This window comes from Pseudorca crassidens, chromosome 8, assembly GCF_039906515.1.
Source record: "Pseudorca crassidens isolate mPseCra1 chromosome 8, mPseCra1.hap1, whole genome shotgun sequence".
NCBI lineage: Eukaryota > Metazoa > Chordata > Mammalia > Artiodactyla > Delphinidae > Pseudorca > Pseudorca crassidens.
The window spans coordinates 43,290,784-43,306,306 of NC_090303.1; the positions used below are offsets into that span (position 1 = coordinate 43,290,784).

At 35.2% G+C, this 15,523-nt stretch overlaps 1 protein-coding gene across 19 annotated transcripts in view; it reads right to left on the reverse strand.

The window, feature by feature from the left end:
• PHF14 (PHD finger protein 14) overlaps positions 1 to 15,523 on the reverse strand; it is a 200,299-nt gene that overhangs the window by 41,190 nt on the left and 143,586 nt on the right. For 2 of the 19 annotated variants that reach the window (XM_067746270.1, XM_067746272.1), the window contains one exon: positions 5,519 to 5,850. The exons of 11 other annotated variants lie outside the window; for them this stretch is intronic. In XM_067746270.1, coding sequence (XP_067602371.1) covers positions 5,665 to 5,850 — 186 coding nt within the window. In that variant the 3' untranslated portion in view covers positions 5,519 to 5,664. Of the gene's footprint in view, positions 1 to 5,506; positions 5,851 to 15,523 lie in introns of those variants that run through there. 6 more of the 19 variants (XM_067746283.1, XM_067746291.1, XM_067746274.1 and 3 more) reach the window with 6 other exon arrangements.

The following is a 15,523-nucleotide window of genomic DNA, read 5'->3' on the forward strand; positions in this document are numbered from 1 at the left end:
TGGTGCTGGGAAGCTAGACAGTTACATGTAAAGAATGAAATTAGAACACTACCTGATACCATACGCAAAAATAAACTCCAAATGGATTAAAGACCTAAATGTAAGACCAGACACTATAAAACTTTTAGAGGAAAACATAGGAAAAACACTCTTTGACATAAACCACAGCAAGATCTTTTTTGATCCACCTCCTAGAGTAACGAAAATAAAAACAAAAATAAACAAATGGGACCTAATGAAACTTAAAATCTTTTGCACAGCAAAGGAAACCATAAACAAGACAAAAAGATAACCCTCAGAATGGGAGTAAATATTTGCAAATGAAACAACTGACAAAGGATTAATCTCCAAAATATGCAAACAGCTCATGGAGCTCAATATCAAAAAACAAACAACCTAATTAAAAAATGGGTGGAAGACCTAAACAGACATTTCACCAAGGAAGACACACAGATGGCCAAGAGGCACATGAAAAGATGCTCAACATCATTTTAATTATCAGAGAAATGCAAATCAAGTACAATGAGGTATCACTTCAGAGCAGTCAGAATGTCCATTATCAAAAAATCTAGAAACAATAAATGCTGGAAAGGGTGTGGTGAAAAGGCAATCCTCCTGCACTGTTGGTGGGAATGTAAATTGATACAGCCACTATGGAAAACAGTATGGAGATTCCTTAAAAAACTAAAAATAGAACTACCATATGACCCAGTAATCCCACTACTGGGCATATACCCTGAGAAAACCATAATTCAAAAAGAGACATGTACCAGAATATTCACTGCAGCACTATGTACAATAGCCAGGACGGGGAAGCAACCTAATTGTGCATCAAAAGATGAATGGATTAAGAAATGTGGCACATATATACACTGGAATATTACTCAGCCATAAAAATATGAAATTGAATTATTTGTAGTGAGGTTGATGGACCTAGAGTCTGTCATACAGAGTGAAGTAAGTCAGAAAGAGAAAAACAAATACCATATGCTAAAGGATACATATGGAATCTAAAATATATGGTACTGATGAACGCAGTGGCAGGGCAGGAATAAAGACATAGACATAGAGAAAGGAGTTGAGGACACAGGGGTATGGGGAAGGGGAAGCTGGGGCAAAGTGAGAGTAGCATCGATAGATACACACTACGAAATGTAAAATAGATAGCTAGTGGGAAGCAGACACATAGCACAGTGAGATCAGCTTGGTGCTTTGCAATGACCTAGAGGGGTGGGATAGGGAGGGTGGGAGGGAGGCTCAAGAGGTAGGGGATATGGGGATATATGTATGCATATGGCTGATTCAGTTTGTTGTACAACAGAAACTAACACAGCATTATGAAGCAATTATACTCCAATAAAGATGTATAAAAAAAAAATGAAATAAATCAATTCTTTGCCAGGGACAAAATTTGCTTTAAATTAACTCAAAACTAATGGCTTTCTATTGTTAATTCCAGTGAGGCTAAAAGAACCTATCTAAAAAAAATTTTTGCTGTAAAAATTTTTCTTATATATAAATATTTTGAATATAAAAGCAACAATAATACTTTCTCACAGATATTCCTGCTCCCTGAATTTTTTGTAATATCTTCAAGCCTTTGGCTTCATTAGATTTTTCAAACTCATATGTGGGAAAAATAAAATATTTGTTCTAAAAACAACATTCTCCCCAAGCTATAAAAGCAGGAAAAATACTACAACCGTATTTTTCTGTTTGGATTACTAGGGCTCCGAAATCACTTGTTACACATGGGCTCCAAATTCACTTAAAAAGGAGTACACTTTTTGAAAAGAAAGTTTTTATATTTTATGGCTCAAGTCAAGGAGTTAACGTTTTAGTGACAGTGAACCAAATGAAAATGGAGCTTGTATCTAAAATATAGAAATCTTCAAGTTGTAAAAATAACAAAATATTAGTAGTGGTTATTCCCTGAGTGATTTTTATTTTCATCTTTATATATTATTCTATAATAAGCACGTATGCTTATAACTTTCAAAAAAGTAATTAAAATTATGACCACTTACCATAGACATAATTAGACTAAACAAAATCTTTTCATCTTAATACCTAAATAGACAAGTTACACTGAAGAAACAAAAAATTTCTCAGTCTCATATATCTAACCTTACATTTATATATCTATTCATTGACTTTTTTAGCTTTGATATATAAAATATTTCCAATATACAGTGTGATTCACATGGTTACTAGTGGTAAACGCATTTCTGAAAGTTTTCAACACTTTCTAGGATCCTATAATAATGGAATATGGCAAAAGCTATGCCCATCCTCCACTGTTGTCTTGTTCTTTAAGGAAAAAATAACTATGCGAAAGATTTAAACATTAAAAAGGAAAATGTAATCCGTGTTTCACTTGTGAATGCTGACATGAAATTTCTGAGAATCTGGCTTCATACATAGTACAGAATACTTTACTATCGTAGTTGTATTATTTGTGGGTCAAAAGTGAAGAAATATGCTGGAATAAAGAGAGCAAAAACAGCCCACAAAGGCAAAAGGACTAATCCTGAATTTTCAGCCCAAATAAAAATGAAGAGCCCTCACTCCTTCCAGCTTGCACCTTGAAAAAGATTATTTGTAATTAAAATACCGACAGAGAACTATTTAGCAGCAGCATTGCCAATGCGGCATACAATATATTTGACGCTATGGAAGTCACAACAGCTGCTAACTGTACTCAGCCTCACACTGGCCTTAATATGTCATGAAAAATGAAGGACTTTACAATATAAGAAATGCAAATAGAACTGATTTTACAAAGAAAGGACAAGAAGCTAGGTTTGAAATAAGACGGTGGGCAATTTAAACTGTTGTCAACAATGTTACTTATGTGAAGCAAAAGATTACCAATTATTTTTTCCACCATCCCCCCACCTCTGTTTTTTTAATACCCGTTGACTTTAACAAGACAGGTCTGAATGTGTCATAAGTTAATTCTTTATCAGTTTTCATATATCATCCTTTACCTTGGCCTGCTGAAAATTATGCAAGCTATAAATTAGCTTTAAACAAGCTCTGAATCAGGCTAGAACTGGTTTTTGAATTAAAGAGCCTTCAGTATATTACAAGGTGCTGTCATTTTATTACCTCAATCAATTCAGTGTGGCCTGAGGTGGAAGGAAATGAATACTGTCTTCATTTGCAATGGGTTTATCTCTTACAGCAGGCTCTGGAAACGTAACTGCAGCAATGAATTGAAAGCTAAAGTTACACTTAACATTACCAATGCAGGAAATTGTTGCTCCTTAACAAAGTTGGAGTTTCAAAGGAAAAAAAGATGTTTCTATACTGTGAAAAATGTACAAAAAATTAATACTTGATTAAAAATAAATTTTATAGAATACTGAAGAAATATAGTTAAAGCCAACATTCTATTAAAATAATTTTAAATGGTCCTCAGATAAAGAAAAAAAAAAAACACAATGGATGTGCTATTCTCAGTGTTTCAGAAATACTAGACATAAATGTATATTTCATCGTTATCTTAGTGAAAACTATTTCTTTTTCCTGTGCAACTAAATACAAAACTGAATTAGGTATTAGTTAGGTTCATTGTCATTGTTACTAGACTCTAAACCACTGATAAAAGAGCCAAAAAAAAAAAAAAAAAGCCCTAACGAGTAGGTATTATTTATTGCTGTCTCCATTTTAAAGTGAGCAAATGAGGTACAGAGACATTAAGTCACTTGCCCAAATTTACACAGTTACCTAGACAATTTGATTCCAAGTCTATTCTTAAAGCAGACTATGTGACTAAGAGTACAGGGACACCAAGTACATCTAAGAGACAAATTTTTCAGGAAACTGTTTGTACCAGAAGTAGTAATGAAGGACACTGATGAGGGAAGGAATAAAATCAAGTTCAGAGACTTAGAAGAGTATGTCAGGTGAAGACAGAGGTGGATTCCAGTGACAACAGACAAACCAGCACGTTTATGTGCAAGTACTCATATAACACAAGAATGCGTTCAGTCTTTGACAAAGTTTAATCAGAGGACTATGTGTTGCTCTACCTAATCAATCACTGTGTACCCTTCCATAGTTTGAGTTTACTCATGATTTGCAAAATGATTTTAGACATCTATATTTTAGCACTAAACTTGTTTTTAATTACTGAACAGATTTAGTGACAATATAAAATAATTTCTGAAGTAATGTAAAATAATTTCTGTAAAAAGAGCACTAACTGACACTAACCTAGTCATTGCTCTGCCATTAACTAGCTGTGTAAACCTGAGATTAACAAGAGGTTACTTCTGTGAGTCTTACTTCTCTTAACTATAAAATAAAGCACTTTGACCAGATATTTTTCAAATTATTTAATGCTACAAGTGGTAGTAAAATCAATTTAGTGGAGACTGATCAGCATTTTTTAATGTAAAAAGAAAAGAACAAAAATTATCAGCATGCTTTTTATTCTGTAAAATCTTTAGGTTATATGTAGCAAACTATATAAAATAAATCTGTGACTGAAAAAGCTTGTGAATCACTGGTCTAAATAATGTCTCCTCTCCTGACCCCTAACATCCTCTAAAGGGCAAACAGAACTTCGGTGGTTACAAATTCATGGTATAATATTTGTAACCCTTTATGATATGGTCTCCATCTACCCTCCCAACCACTTGCTTTGCATTAAAAACATATTAGCTGAAAAGACTACATTTTCTCCATTGAATTGCCTTTACTCCTTTGCCAAAGATTGGGTTATTACATATACATGGGTCTGTTTCTGGGCTGTCTATTCTGTTCCACTGATCTATGTCTGTTCTTTTGCCTATACCACACTGCCTTGGTTACTGTAGCTTTATAGTAAGTCTTGAAATCAGATAGTTTCAGTCCTCCAACTTTGTTCTTCTCCTTCAATACTGTCTTAGCTATTCAAGGACTTACATCTTTCCATATAAACTTTAGATCTGTTTGTCAATATCAACAAAATAACTTGCTAGGAATCTGACTGGGTTTGCACTGAATCTATCGTTGAAGTTGGGAAGAACTGTCATCTTGAGAGTATCAAGTAAAGTCTTTCTATCTATGTACATGGAATATTTCTCCATTTGATTTTGATTTCTTTCCCCATTTGATATTGATTTATTTCTTTGTAGTTTTCCTCATATGGATCTTGTACATATTTTGTTAGACATATATAAGTATATGATTTTTTTTTTTGGTGCTAAGGAAATTGGTATTGTGTTTTTAATTTCAAATTCCAATTGTTCATTGCTGGATATAAAAAAGTAATTGACTTTTGAATATTAAAAATTGTATGTATATGTATAGCTGATTCACTTTGTTATACAGCAGAAACTAACACACCACTGTAAAGCAATTATACTCCAATAAAGATGTTAAGAAAAAAAAAGAAAAATTGGCATTAGTACACTTGGACATCCATGTGAAAAAAAGAAAAAAAAAAGAGTCTACATACTGATCTTATACTTTTCACAAAAATTAACTCAAAATGGTTCAGAAACCTAAATGTAAAATGCAAAACTATATAAAGTTCCTAGAAGAAACAAGAGAAGATCTAGCTGACCATGGATTTGACCATGACTTTTTAGATACAACAAAAGAACCACCCATGAGAGAAAAAAAATTAAGTTGAACTTCATTAAAATTAAAAACTTCTGAAACAAAAGCAACCTAAATGTCTATCAATGGATGAAGGGATAAAGAAGATGTGGCACATATATAGTGGAGGTTCCTCAGTGGTAACAAATGTAACACTGAGGTGCGGGATGTCACAAGTGGGGGAGGTTGGCTGTGCATCTGTGGGAACAGGTGATACATGGAAACTCTCTGTATGGTCCACTCAATTTTGCTGTGAACCTAAAACGTAAAGGAAAAAAAAAATGAAAGAAAGAAAGAAATGAGCTATCAAGCCATGAAAAAACATGGAGAAAAATGTGTATTACTAAGTAAAAGAAGCCAATGTGAAAAGTCTATGTACTATGTAATTCCAACTATATGACATTCTGGAAAAGGCAAAAGTATGGAGACAGTAAAAAGATCTGTGACTGCCAGGAGTTTAGGGGGGAGGGAAGGAGGGGCAAATAGGTGGAACACGAGGGATTTTTAGGCAGTGAAACTATCCTCTATGATACTGTAATGGTATATATATGCTGTCACACATTTTTCAAAACCCACAGAATATACAACATAAAGAGTGAATCCTAATGTAAACTGTGGACATTAGTTAGTAATAATGTATTAATTGTCTCATTAATTGTAACAAATGTACCACACTAACGCAAGATGTTAATAATAGGGGAAACTATTACTACAGCTTCATACATTACAGGGGTGGGCGCAGGAATGAGGGGGCATATGGGGAACTCTGTACTTTCCACTCAATTTTTCTGTAAACCTAAAACTGCTCCAAAAAAGTCTATTAAAAAAAAACAGAAAGAAAAAAATTAAACATCTTAGCATTTATTATTAGTATAATTACTGCTTTTCAAATTATTATGCCATTTCCCCAATACAAATTGTACACACACTCCTTCTCTCCAAGGATTCCCCCTATGCTGCTTCAAACACCGGAAAGGCCTTTGAAATACGGTAGCACATGGTAGCATTATACTTTCCTGGCCTCTTAACATTAGGTATAACTATATAATTTGTATGGAGTTAAATGTGTCAATTTCCAGATATGATTTTAGAAGCCATTATATAATTTGCCATATTTCCTGCTACAGTGCCTTGGACCACAGATGTTGAAATAAAACTGCCATCAGCTTTGGTCCTCAAGTGACTATGATGTACAGAGTTGCTCTGTCAACCTGTATTGACATGTTACTTGTGTGAGAAATCAACTTGTGTTAGTTCACAGAAAATCTGGGATTTTTTTGTGTGTGCTGCTTAACCTAGCCTATCCTGACTTACATTCCTATCAAATCCAACCTAATTTTCATAATTCCATTCAGATGTCACATTATCCACAATCTTTTTGATTCTTGGATCTGAAAGCAATGTTTCTAGCCTTCTAATTCCCAGTAGTTTATCTGTACCTTCTAATGGCATTTAACACTTTAAATCTTGTATTAATACTTTAAATCCTATAATTATATCCATACATGCCTTGTCTATCCTATAGAAGATAATTTTTTAAGGGTCAGATTCATGTCTAATTATTTTAGTACATCTCAAGCACCTAGCAGAGTATGTGGCATACCTTTTGAATACTACACAGATTTCTTTCAGTAAAATGAGGTTCCTATTGCAGATTATATTGGTAGGTCCATCAAGACAAAGAAAATACCTGTATAAATAAAAGTTACTGTTTCTTATCAAATATTATGTTTCTTATCAAATGTTGTGTACAAAATATGAAATAGACATTTTCTTTCAGATTAGTTTTAAACTCTTAGACAACCCCAGTGTTCTTCATTCTGGAGGAGACAGTTTCCTTTTAATTTAAAACTGTATCTCTATTCCAAGGAAATTTACTATAATCAATAGGTAGTTTTGGTAGGTACAGTCAGAAATTCTGACTGATCTAGACAGAAACAATTCTAAGAAAGGATATTATTTTAAACTTGCTGAATAGATATTCTCTTATGTCTCTTATTGTAGGTCTTTTCTGCATATTTGGGTCATGGCTGGCAAAAATTTATGTTTCAGACATCCATCTGTTGTTCACCAAACAGCCTTGGGCATCTAAGGCAAAAACTAGAAGCTGTACCACTTCTACTGCCATTCAGCGAAATGAAAGTTTAAAAAATAATTTCAATCACAACAAATAGGAAACAGGCTAGCAGTGAAGAACTACCAGGAGCAATTTTAAATCTATCTCAGAAAAAAATTACGTGCAACATTCAGGTTCCTTGTCTTCAAGGAATTATGAAAAATATTCTTCTGCCATAAGAGTTTGCAGTTGGTAAAAAGAGCCTAGACATAAAAAGATGAATAACAATACAAAGAAACATCTACCAAATGTCAAATGAACAGTCTAGCAAAATGCAAAAGAATTTTAGTGTAGTCCTACGGATTGCTGGGAAAACTAGGTTTTAAGCTGAACATTCAATTACACAAACAAACAAGCATGACACCCTGATGATATCTGTAAAAGGGAGAGGAAAGGAAGGAGGGAGGCAGGGAGAGATAGAGACAGAGGAAGACCTGTCTGGAATATTAGCATGGGTCCAGATTATAGATGGCCTTGAAAGTCAGGGATAAAACTGTGATGTCTGTCTTACAGTAGTGGACAATGAAGAGCTCCTTCTTTCAGTTTTCTAACCTGGAAGGACATGCAAAAAGTGACCTTGCAAAAAGGCTGATTTGGAAAACTCTGTAGGAGGGCTTAATGAGAATAGAAACTTAGATTCTGAAGAGAAAGATTTTGGAGATAAAGAACAAGAGTAAGTGACATTTTTTTTTTTTCTTCTGAGAAAAGAAACGAGATGGAGGTATTTTGAAAGTAACAAAGGTTGAAGTAGGAAAAGTAACAAGGACTATTTCTAAGGTTGGGAGGAGATAAGATAAGGGTATGGCCCCTTTTTTCTCAGTGAAGACAGTCATCTAGAAAAAACGAGGGTGCTGTAAATACAACTGAGACTTGAGGTATGTGGCAAAAATCTGAAGTAACTGCTCTAAGAAATCTGATCCAAGAGCTCATAAAAGACAGCAATGAGGCTTGGTTTAACTTAGGAGCCATAAAATTTGTAGTGAACCTAAGTCCATGAATTCCTCCAGTTATTTCTAGTCAGAAGGAAAAAAAAATTGAGATGAAACAACACAGTGGATCCAGAGAAAGTTGAGGAATTATAATAGAGGGCTCTAATGTTTTTGAAAAGTATCCATTAAAATGCCAAATAATAGCTTAAAAAGGGGGAGGGAGGTAAAATCAGAAAGATGATGTCCTGGCGTCTTGAGGAAATAGTGAAAAGTATCTGAAAAAGTGGAAGAACTAAGAAAAAAGATGATGATCTGAGTCACGATGATTGGGTATATGACATTTTCACAGTAAAGGACTATTGGGTAGGTGACATTTACCTCTCATAAACAGTCTAAAATTTCATTTTTAAAAGATATACACTGATAAAATACTTCAGAAAATATTTTCTTCAAAGCCTCACACACACAAAGATTGGTCTGGTAATTCATCAAAGGAGAAAGAAGCCTGAAGAATGAGGAAAGGTGAGATTGGAGAGGATTTCTTTAACAGAGGTACTATAGAGGAAGTCCCTATATAAGAGAGTCTTTCTGAAAAGTATTCAAAGTTTTTGTCCCCTAGAAGTTTCAGGGACACTGAGACTGGTTGGAGAGGCTTCTGAAGAGTACTCAGAGAACTTGTCCTCTAGGAGTTTTGAGGGACATAGAGTTGAGCTGGTGATGCATCTATATAGTTGAGCAGCAAAGATGCAGGGGGAATGACTGCACTTCTAAGCTTACAGGGCAAGGGGTTGCATGTGCTTACCTTAAGACCAATGAGAAAGACATGTGAAAGAGAGCAAGACTCTATTGTCTAGAAAGGGATCTGGGCCAAAGAGGACAGCCTAGTGGGAGTGGGGTGATGCCAATCAGAGAGGAGCCAAAAGGGACTTACGTTCAGAAAATGAGTTACAGGTAACCCACAATAGAACACATCTCTCACTTCAAGGGAACAGCAGGTAGGAAAGCCCTAGCAATGAGAAATCACTAAAAACCCACAGAAGGAAGCAGGGACAAGAGTCAAACTCCAGTATGCGCCCCTTCCAAACTATAGATTTCCCAGTTTGAAGCAGATCTGAGGTGGTGAGAGGAGAAGCTTTAAACTGGTTGAGAGACTGAAACCTTGATATTAAATTGGACTAGATTTTTGATATTGAAAAAGAAGACTATTAATACCTCAGAAGACTGGAAAACCCATGAGTCACTCGAAAAAAGAAAATCTATCAGAGCTTGTTTAAAGGCACAGGGATGAAAGAATTAAGTTGCTTTCTATGTGCGTCTTGTCTTGAATTCAGGAAAAAAATTTACTTAGATCGGAATAAAAAAGGAAAATCAGTCTTTTTAAAATAGTAGTCTGGGACTTCCCTGGTGGTCCAGCGGTTAAGACTCCATGCTCCCAATGCAGGGGGCCCAGGTTAGATCCCTGGTCAGGGAAGTAGATCTGGCATGTGGTCTCTTCCACAATTAAGAGCCCGCATGCCACAACTAAAAGATCCCGTGTGCCGCGACTAAGGATCTTGAGTGCCACAACTAAGGATCTGTGTCCGTGTGCAACTAAGACCCGGCACAGTCAAATAAATAAATAAATAAAGCTTATTAAAAAAACAGTAATTTGGATAGTCCTTAAAGCATTTAATATAGAGAACAGATAAGACCATTTCTATTGTCTCCTTTTATTTAAATTAATTTTGTTTAAAGGTGTAGGTTTCAGACTACAGGATTTTTTTTTTCCCCTCAAATTGCCATGGTGAGTTTTAAAAAAAGGCAACTAATTGTATTTGGCCCTATTAGGAAGGTTCCTATCTTAGGGAAGCTTTTTACTGATGAAGGAACACAAATACACTTGATAAATATACAGAACGTCATGTTTCCAAATGCTGTTTTCATTAAGTCTGGGAAAAATGAGGAGGGGAGAAAGAGTAGGAAAGGAGAAAATTTGGGGATTTGGGAACAGCTAAATCATGAAGAAAGTTTACCTCACAGAAAAAATTAGATTCATGAGCAGTAGAACTCAAAAAGAAGCACTCAAAAAGAAATGGAGGATAAGATGGTACTTAATATAGTATTTATGCTGTAAACAGGTTAAAGCTTCCACATTGTCATTAAATGTCACAGGGAAAGGGTAGGAAAATGTCTAAATTATATACCACTTTGCTTTCTTTAAAGGAAAAAAGAAAGTTTTCTAAAAATATTTACTTCATTCACAATCCTAAGATGACATGAAGTGGGGAAAAATTGATTAATGATAACTAAACTAATGACTGGATGCTGGAATAAAGTTTGAATTGAGTTATTAATGATTTTTTGTTGGTGTGTGTATGTTGAAACCACTGCATTAAAATAAGAAAATAATGCTGAAACATCCCATGTTCATGACTTGCTTTAGACTATATATCTATACTTTGGATCTGGTTCACAAATATCTGCTAATCTACATTTAAAAAACTGATTTTAGAAACAGAATTTACAGAATACCATCTGTCTTTAGAAGCTGAGAAAATAGTCCAGTCCCTCAGGAACACAAAAGTGAACTGATAAAATGCTTTGATGAAGTTTGAAGTTTTCAAAGTGATTCTTAAAAAATTTAACCTCTATAAGCATACTTTAAAGAGTTTTCACACCAGCGAAGCAGATAATCATTTGTAGCCATTACTGAAGGTACATTTAACAAAAAAACAACTTAACTTCAATGACGATATAACACTACAACATAAACCTTTAAGAAACCTTCAGAGAAAACATTAAAATAGATTGCATCTTAGGTGACCAGAGTTTAAATTTAGCATATGGATATGGTCCAGAGGAAAAAAGAGAACAATATATTAAATCTAGCTAAAATAGTTTGTAGAAGTCTGAAATCACAAAAGAACGTAGATGGCTGAGCTAGGTCACAGGTGGAAATACGGTGGAATAAAAACAGTTACATATATGGATCTTTATCTGTCAAGGAGGAGGGAAACATTTTTTAACTTTTTTATAGGTGAGGAAATAATTTCATACTCTTTGGTATGAAAAGAACTAACCCAAATGAATCTAAAACTGCATGACAATTAGTATTTGATCCATTGACAGACAAGGTATTATTTTTGAATAAGAGGATTTTTTACTGCAAAATAATGCTAATACTGAAAAAAAATATACAAAATCTTCCCGTTTATACATAAAATGGCTAACACTGCACAAATCAGAATATTCTTAAACTATCTTTGCAAAGAGGTTGAATATGGTTGGTTTTAGTTTCTTTTTACAGTACAGGTTTTCAAAGCTTCACAACTCATGACAAACATTAGACGGTAATATTTCACTCAGCTAAAATACAATGCTTAATACCTAATTTAAAAAAAAAATTCACTTCTAGATCCCTTTCCCTCACCTCCCTCCAAGTGCAACAGATTAGATTCTGCTGGGTCCACATAAATCATCTATGTTGTCAAGCAGCAGCTCCCTAAGCAAAGACACATACTTCACTGAATTTTATAAAGAAAGGGCCTTGAGGAGTTATAGTCTTTTAATACCTTACAGTAGTACCATCCTTAATCGATTCATTTAAGAATTACCTCCAGGATTTAGTCTCCTATTCATTAAAAAGACCAAAATAGATCGCACTTAACAATAAAAGTATTTTTCTTTTTCCTATTACTAGTAGTGTTTATTTATAATAGAAAAATTATCTGAGTTTCTACATGATGAAAATCTAAAATGGCTTCAGGACAAAATCTAATTTGAGAAGCTCTTGCAACAAGGAATAGAGAATTCCTATTTCAATATATGAAAAGTTTCTAAAATACAGGCTCTTGAATCAGGCAGATATGGGTTTGAATCACTGTTGTACCACTTACTAGCTGTGTAATGTTGAACTTCTTTGAACCTCATTTTTTTTAATCCACAGAGAAGAGATGAAAAACAGTAACTAACATAAAGACTATGGTGAGGATTAAATGAGTATACATTTTAAGTGCTTAGATAATGCTAGGCACATAGAGGTACTCAATAAATGTTAACTACTAATATTATTACTAGTAGTGAGGCAGGAGACAGATGGGCCCCAGTCTGAACAGCTGGAGTTTCTCCCCTGTGGACAGATACTCCAAAACAGCAGGAGCGAGAGAAGAGCTGAGCCCTGCCCAGATAACAGATAAAAGACCACATATTCCTCATTCTTGAAGTCAAGGAGACCTTCCCAACTATTCATGCACAGAAAGGCTCCTCAAAGGTCTAAAGGGGGCGTCACCTCATAGTAAGTGATGTCAGGTTACCCACAGACCTCTTCACTGGAATCCATCTTGGCTAAGAGATGCGCATGCACACATGGGAGGTTCCTGACATATACCAAATACGGACTCAGAACCAGGCAAATCAAGATGACTGGCCAAAGGAAACCCAGAAGAAATGCCCCATAAAAGTGATTCAAACTACCATGAGGGTGCAACTCACTCCCTCTGAGCCCACCCATGTGTCTATCCACAGGTACCCTTTTTCCTCCTAATAAACACTTTACTTGCTTCACTACTTTCCAACTCTATGTGGAAATTCATTTCTACACAGCTGATGCGCCAGGGCCTGGTCCCTGGCCACTGGTCTAGTGGCTAGGATTCAGCGCTCTCACTGCTGTGGCTTGACTTCAATCTCTGTCTGGGAACGAAAATCCTGCTTCAAGCCGCTGCTGCACGCCAAGGCCAACTGAGATCAGTAGGGCACTTTCTTATTTTTAAAATGTTCATTTTTTTGACCCAGAAATTACACTGAGAGTATATCTGAGCAAAAGAATATTGTATAGTACTTAAAAAATCTCATTAGAAAAGAGTATTTAACACTATAGAAAACTGTCATATAATGCAATTATATGAAAAAAAGTATGTAACAGAATGTATAATATAATTGCCATTTTTAGAGAGGAGGTTGAGATAGAATATACCACTAAAATATGAGCAGAAATACAAATACATTTAGGTGCTCTAATTGCAGGTAATTTTAAATTTTTTTGTTTTTGCAGTATGCAGGCCTCTCACTGCTGCAGCCTCTCCCGCCGCGGAGCACAGGCTCCGGACACACAGGCCCAGCGGCCATGGCTCACGGGCCCAGCCGCTCCGCGGCATGTGGGATCCTCCCAGACCGGGGCACGAACCCGCGTCCCCTGCATCGGCAGGCGGACCCCCAACCACTGCACCACCAGGGAAGCCCTTAAATATTTTTATCTTTTTAAAATTTTCCAAATATTCTACAATAACCATGTATTCCATTTCTAAGAAATTAAAAAACACACACGTAATTTTTTTCTGACTTCAAATTTCTCCAGAAAGGTAGAGTCAGAGGAAAGAAAAAAGGAGAAAAAAGAGTAAGAAGCATTTTTTAAAGCAATATTTTATATAAAGGATATTAGTTTTATTACACTAAAAATTTGCTATTCTGAATTATTACTCTCTAGCTTTAAACAAAACTCAAATAGAGTCTGACACCTCAGTTATATCAATTTAATCATATCTCCACACTAATATCTCCCTTGGAGATCATGTTGTAATGTATTTTCCTAGTTAAGCAAATACTATTTAAGCTTTATAATAAAAGGAGACTAATAGACAGTGGAAATGGCCAACTAAAACTTATTAGTAAATTTATCACTACATTATGTCTTAATTATTAGACTAAAGGATAATATTTTAAAAGGCAGAAAGTCTCTCTCTTGATGAACATGAACTCAGAGAAAGTAGATGGATCATTTAATCTTAAGTCCCAGGTTTTCCTGTAGCAAAACTGGTAGGGTAGTGAGCAGGTATGGGTGCTGTCACCTGCAGAGTGAGAAGAGACTGAAAACAGGCCAAAGAAGCTTATCAAAAAGACCAAAAAAAAAAAAGGTCTGCCAAGAAGGGAGAAAACCAGGAAGAGAACAGGTTCAATGAAGGCAAGGAAGGAGTTTATAAGAAGGAAGATGTTACCAACAGTATCAACAGCCACACAGAAGTAGAAAAAAGATGAAGCTGAGTAACTGAAGAAGATTGATGGGGACAAACTGAATCTATAGCTCAGAGAAGATCCTTGAGCTGTTGCTGGGCAATTCCAGAACTTGGAAAGAAGAAAGGGAATATAGGATATCAGCAATCCAGAAATGCTACGGTACTGAACCTGAATCAGATGTCATCAACCTATCTTGGACCTGCCTGTGGGGTTGAAAGAAAGTCCTATTAGAGAAGAGTAAAGTCTGAGAGTGAATGATATTCTGTAGTTACAATAAGTGAATACTTCAGTTAGAGACAAAACTATATGTAAGGAATTTAACAGAGATGAGGGTCACAGAAGTGGTTCTTTAATGTTAATAAGCATAACTGTCACCTGTGGTGCTTATAATAATGCTGATTCCTGGGTAGCATTCCAGAGATACTGATTTAGCAGATCTTCATGGGCCTTCCAAGCTGCCTACTTAACAGAACTACTCTGGACGATCCTAGTGCAGGTGGTTTGTAGACTATACATTGAGGAGAAATCACAGAAATCTGGGCTACGTAGATTGACAAATGATGAAAATCTCAAACTATGATGTAAATCAGAAGATCAAAAAAAATTTTTTGATAAATAAAGCACAAGGAGAAATAAAGTGGTGTTCACCTAACCTAACTAATTAAAGTTAGTTACAGGTAGTTCATACGGTCCTGTCAAAATAAGAACTGAAGCTAATATAGAACAGGACTGGACTAAGATGGGGCTATGGGGCAGTGGGAGGATAGTGTGAACCACAGTCTTATAATCTGCCTTACTTAGCATTTTACCAGCAGAAAATATGTTAAGAACAGCATATTTGATATTCCCAGAAAGGGATATTCCACTTTTAAAGTAACAAACAAATAGAGAAATATAT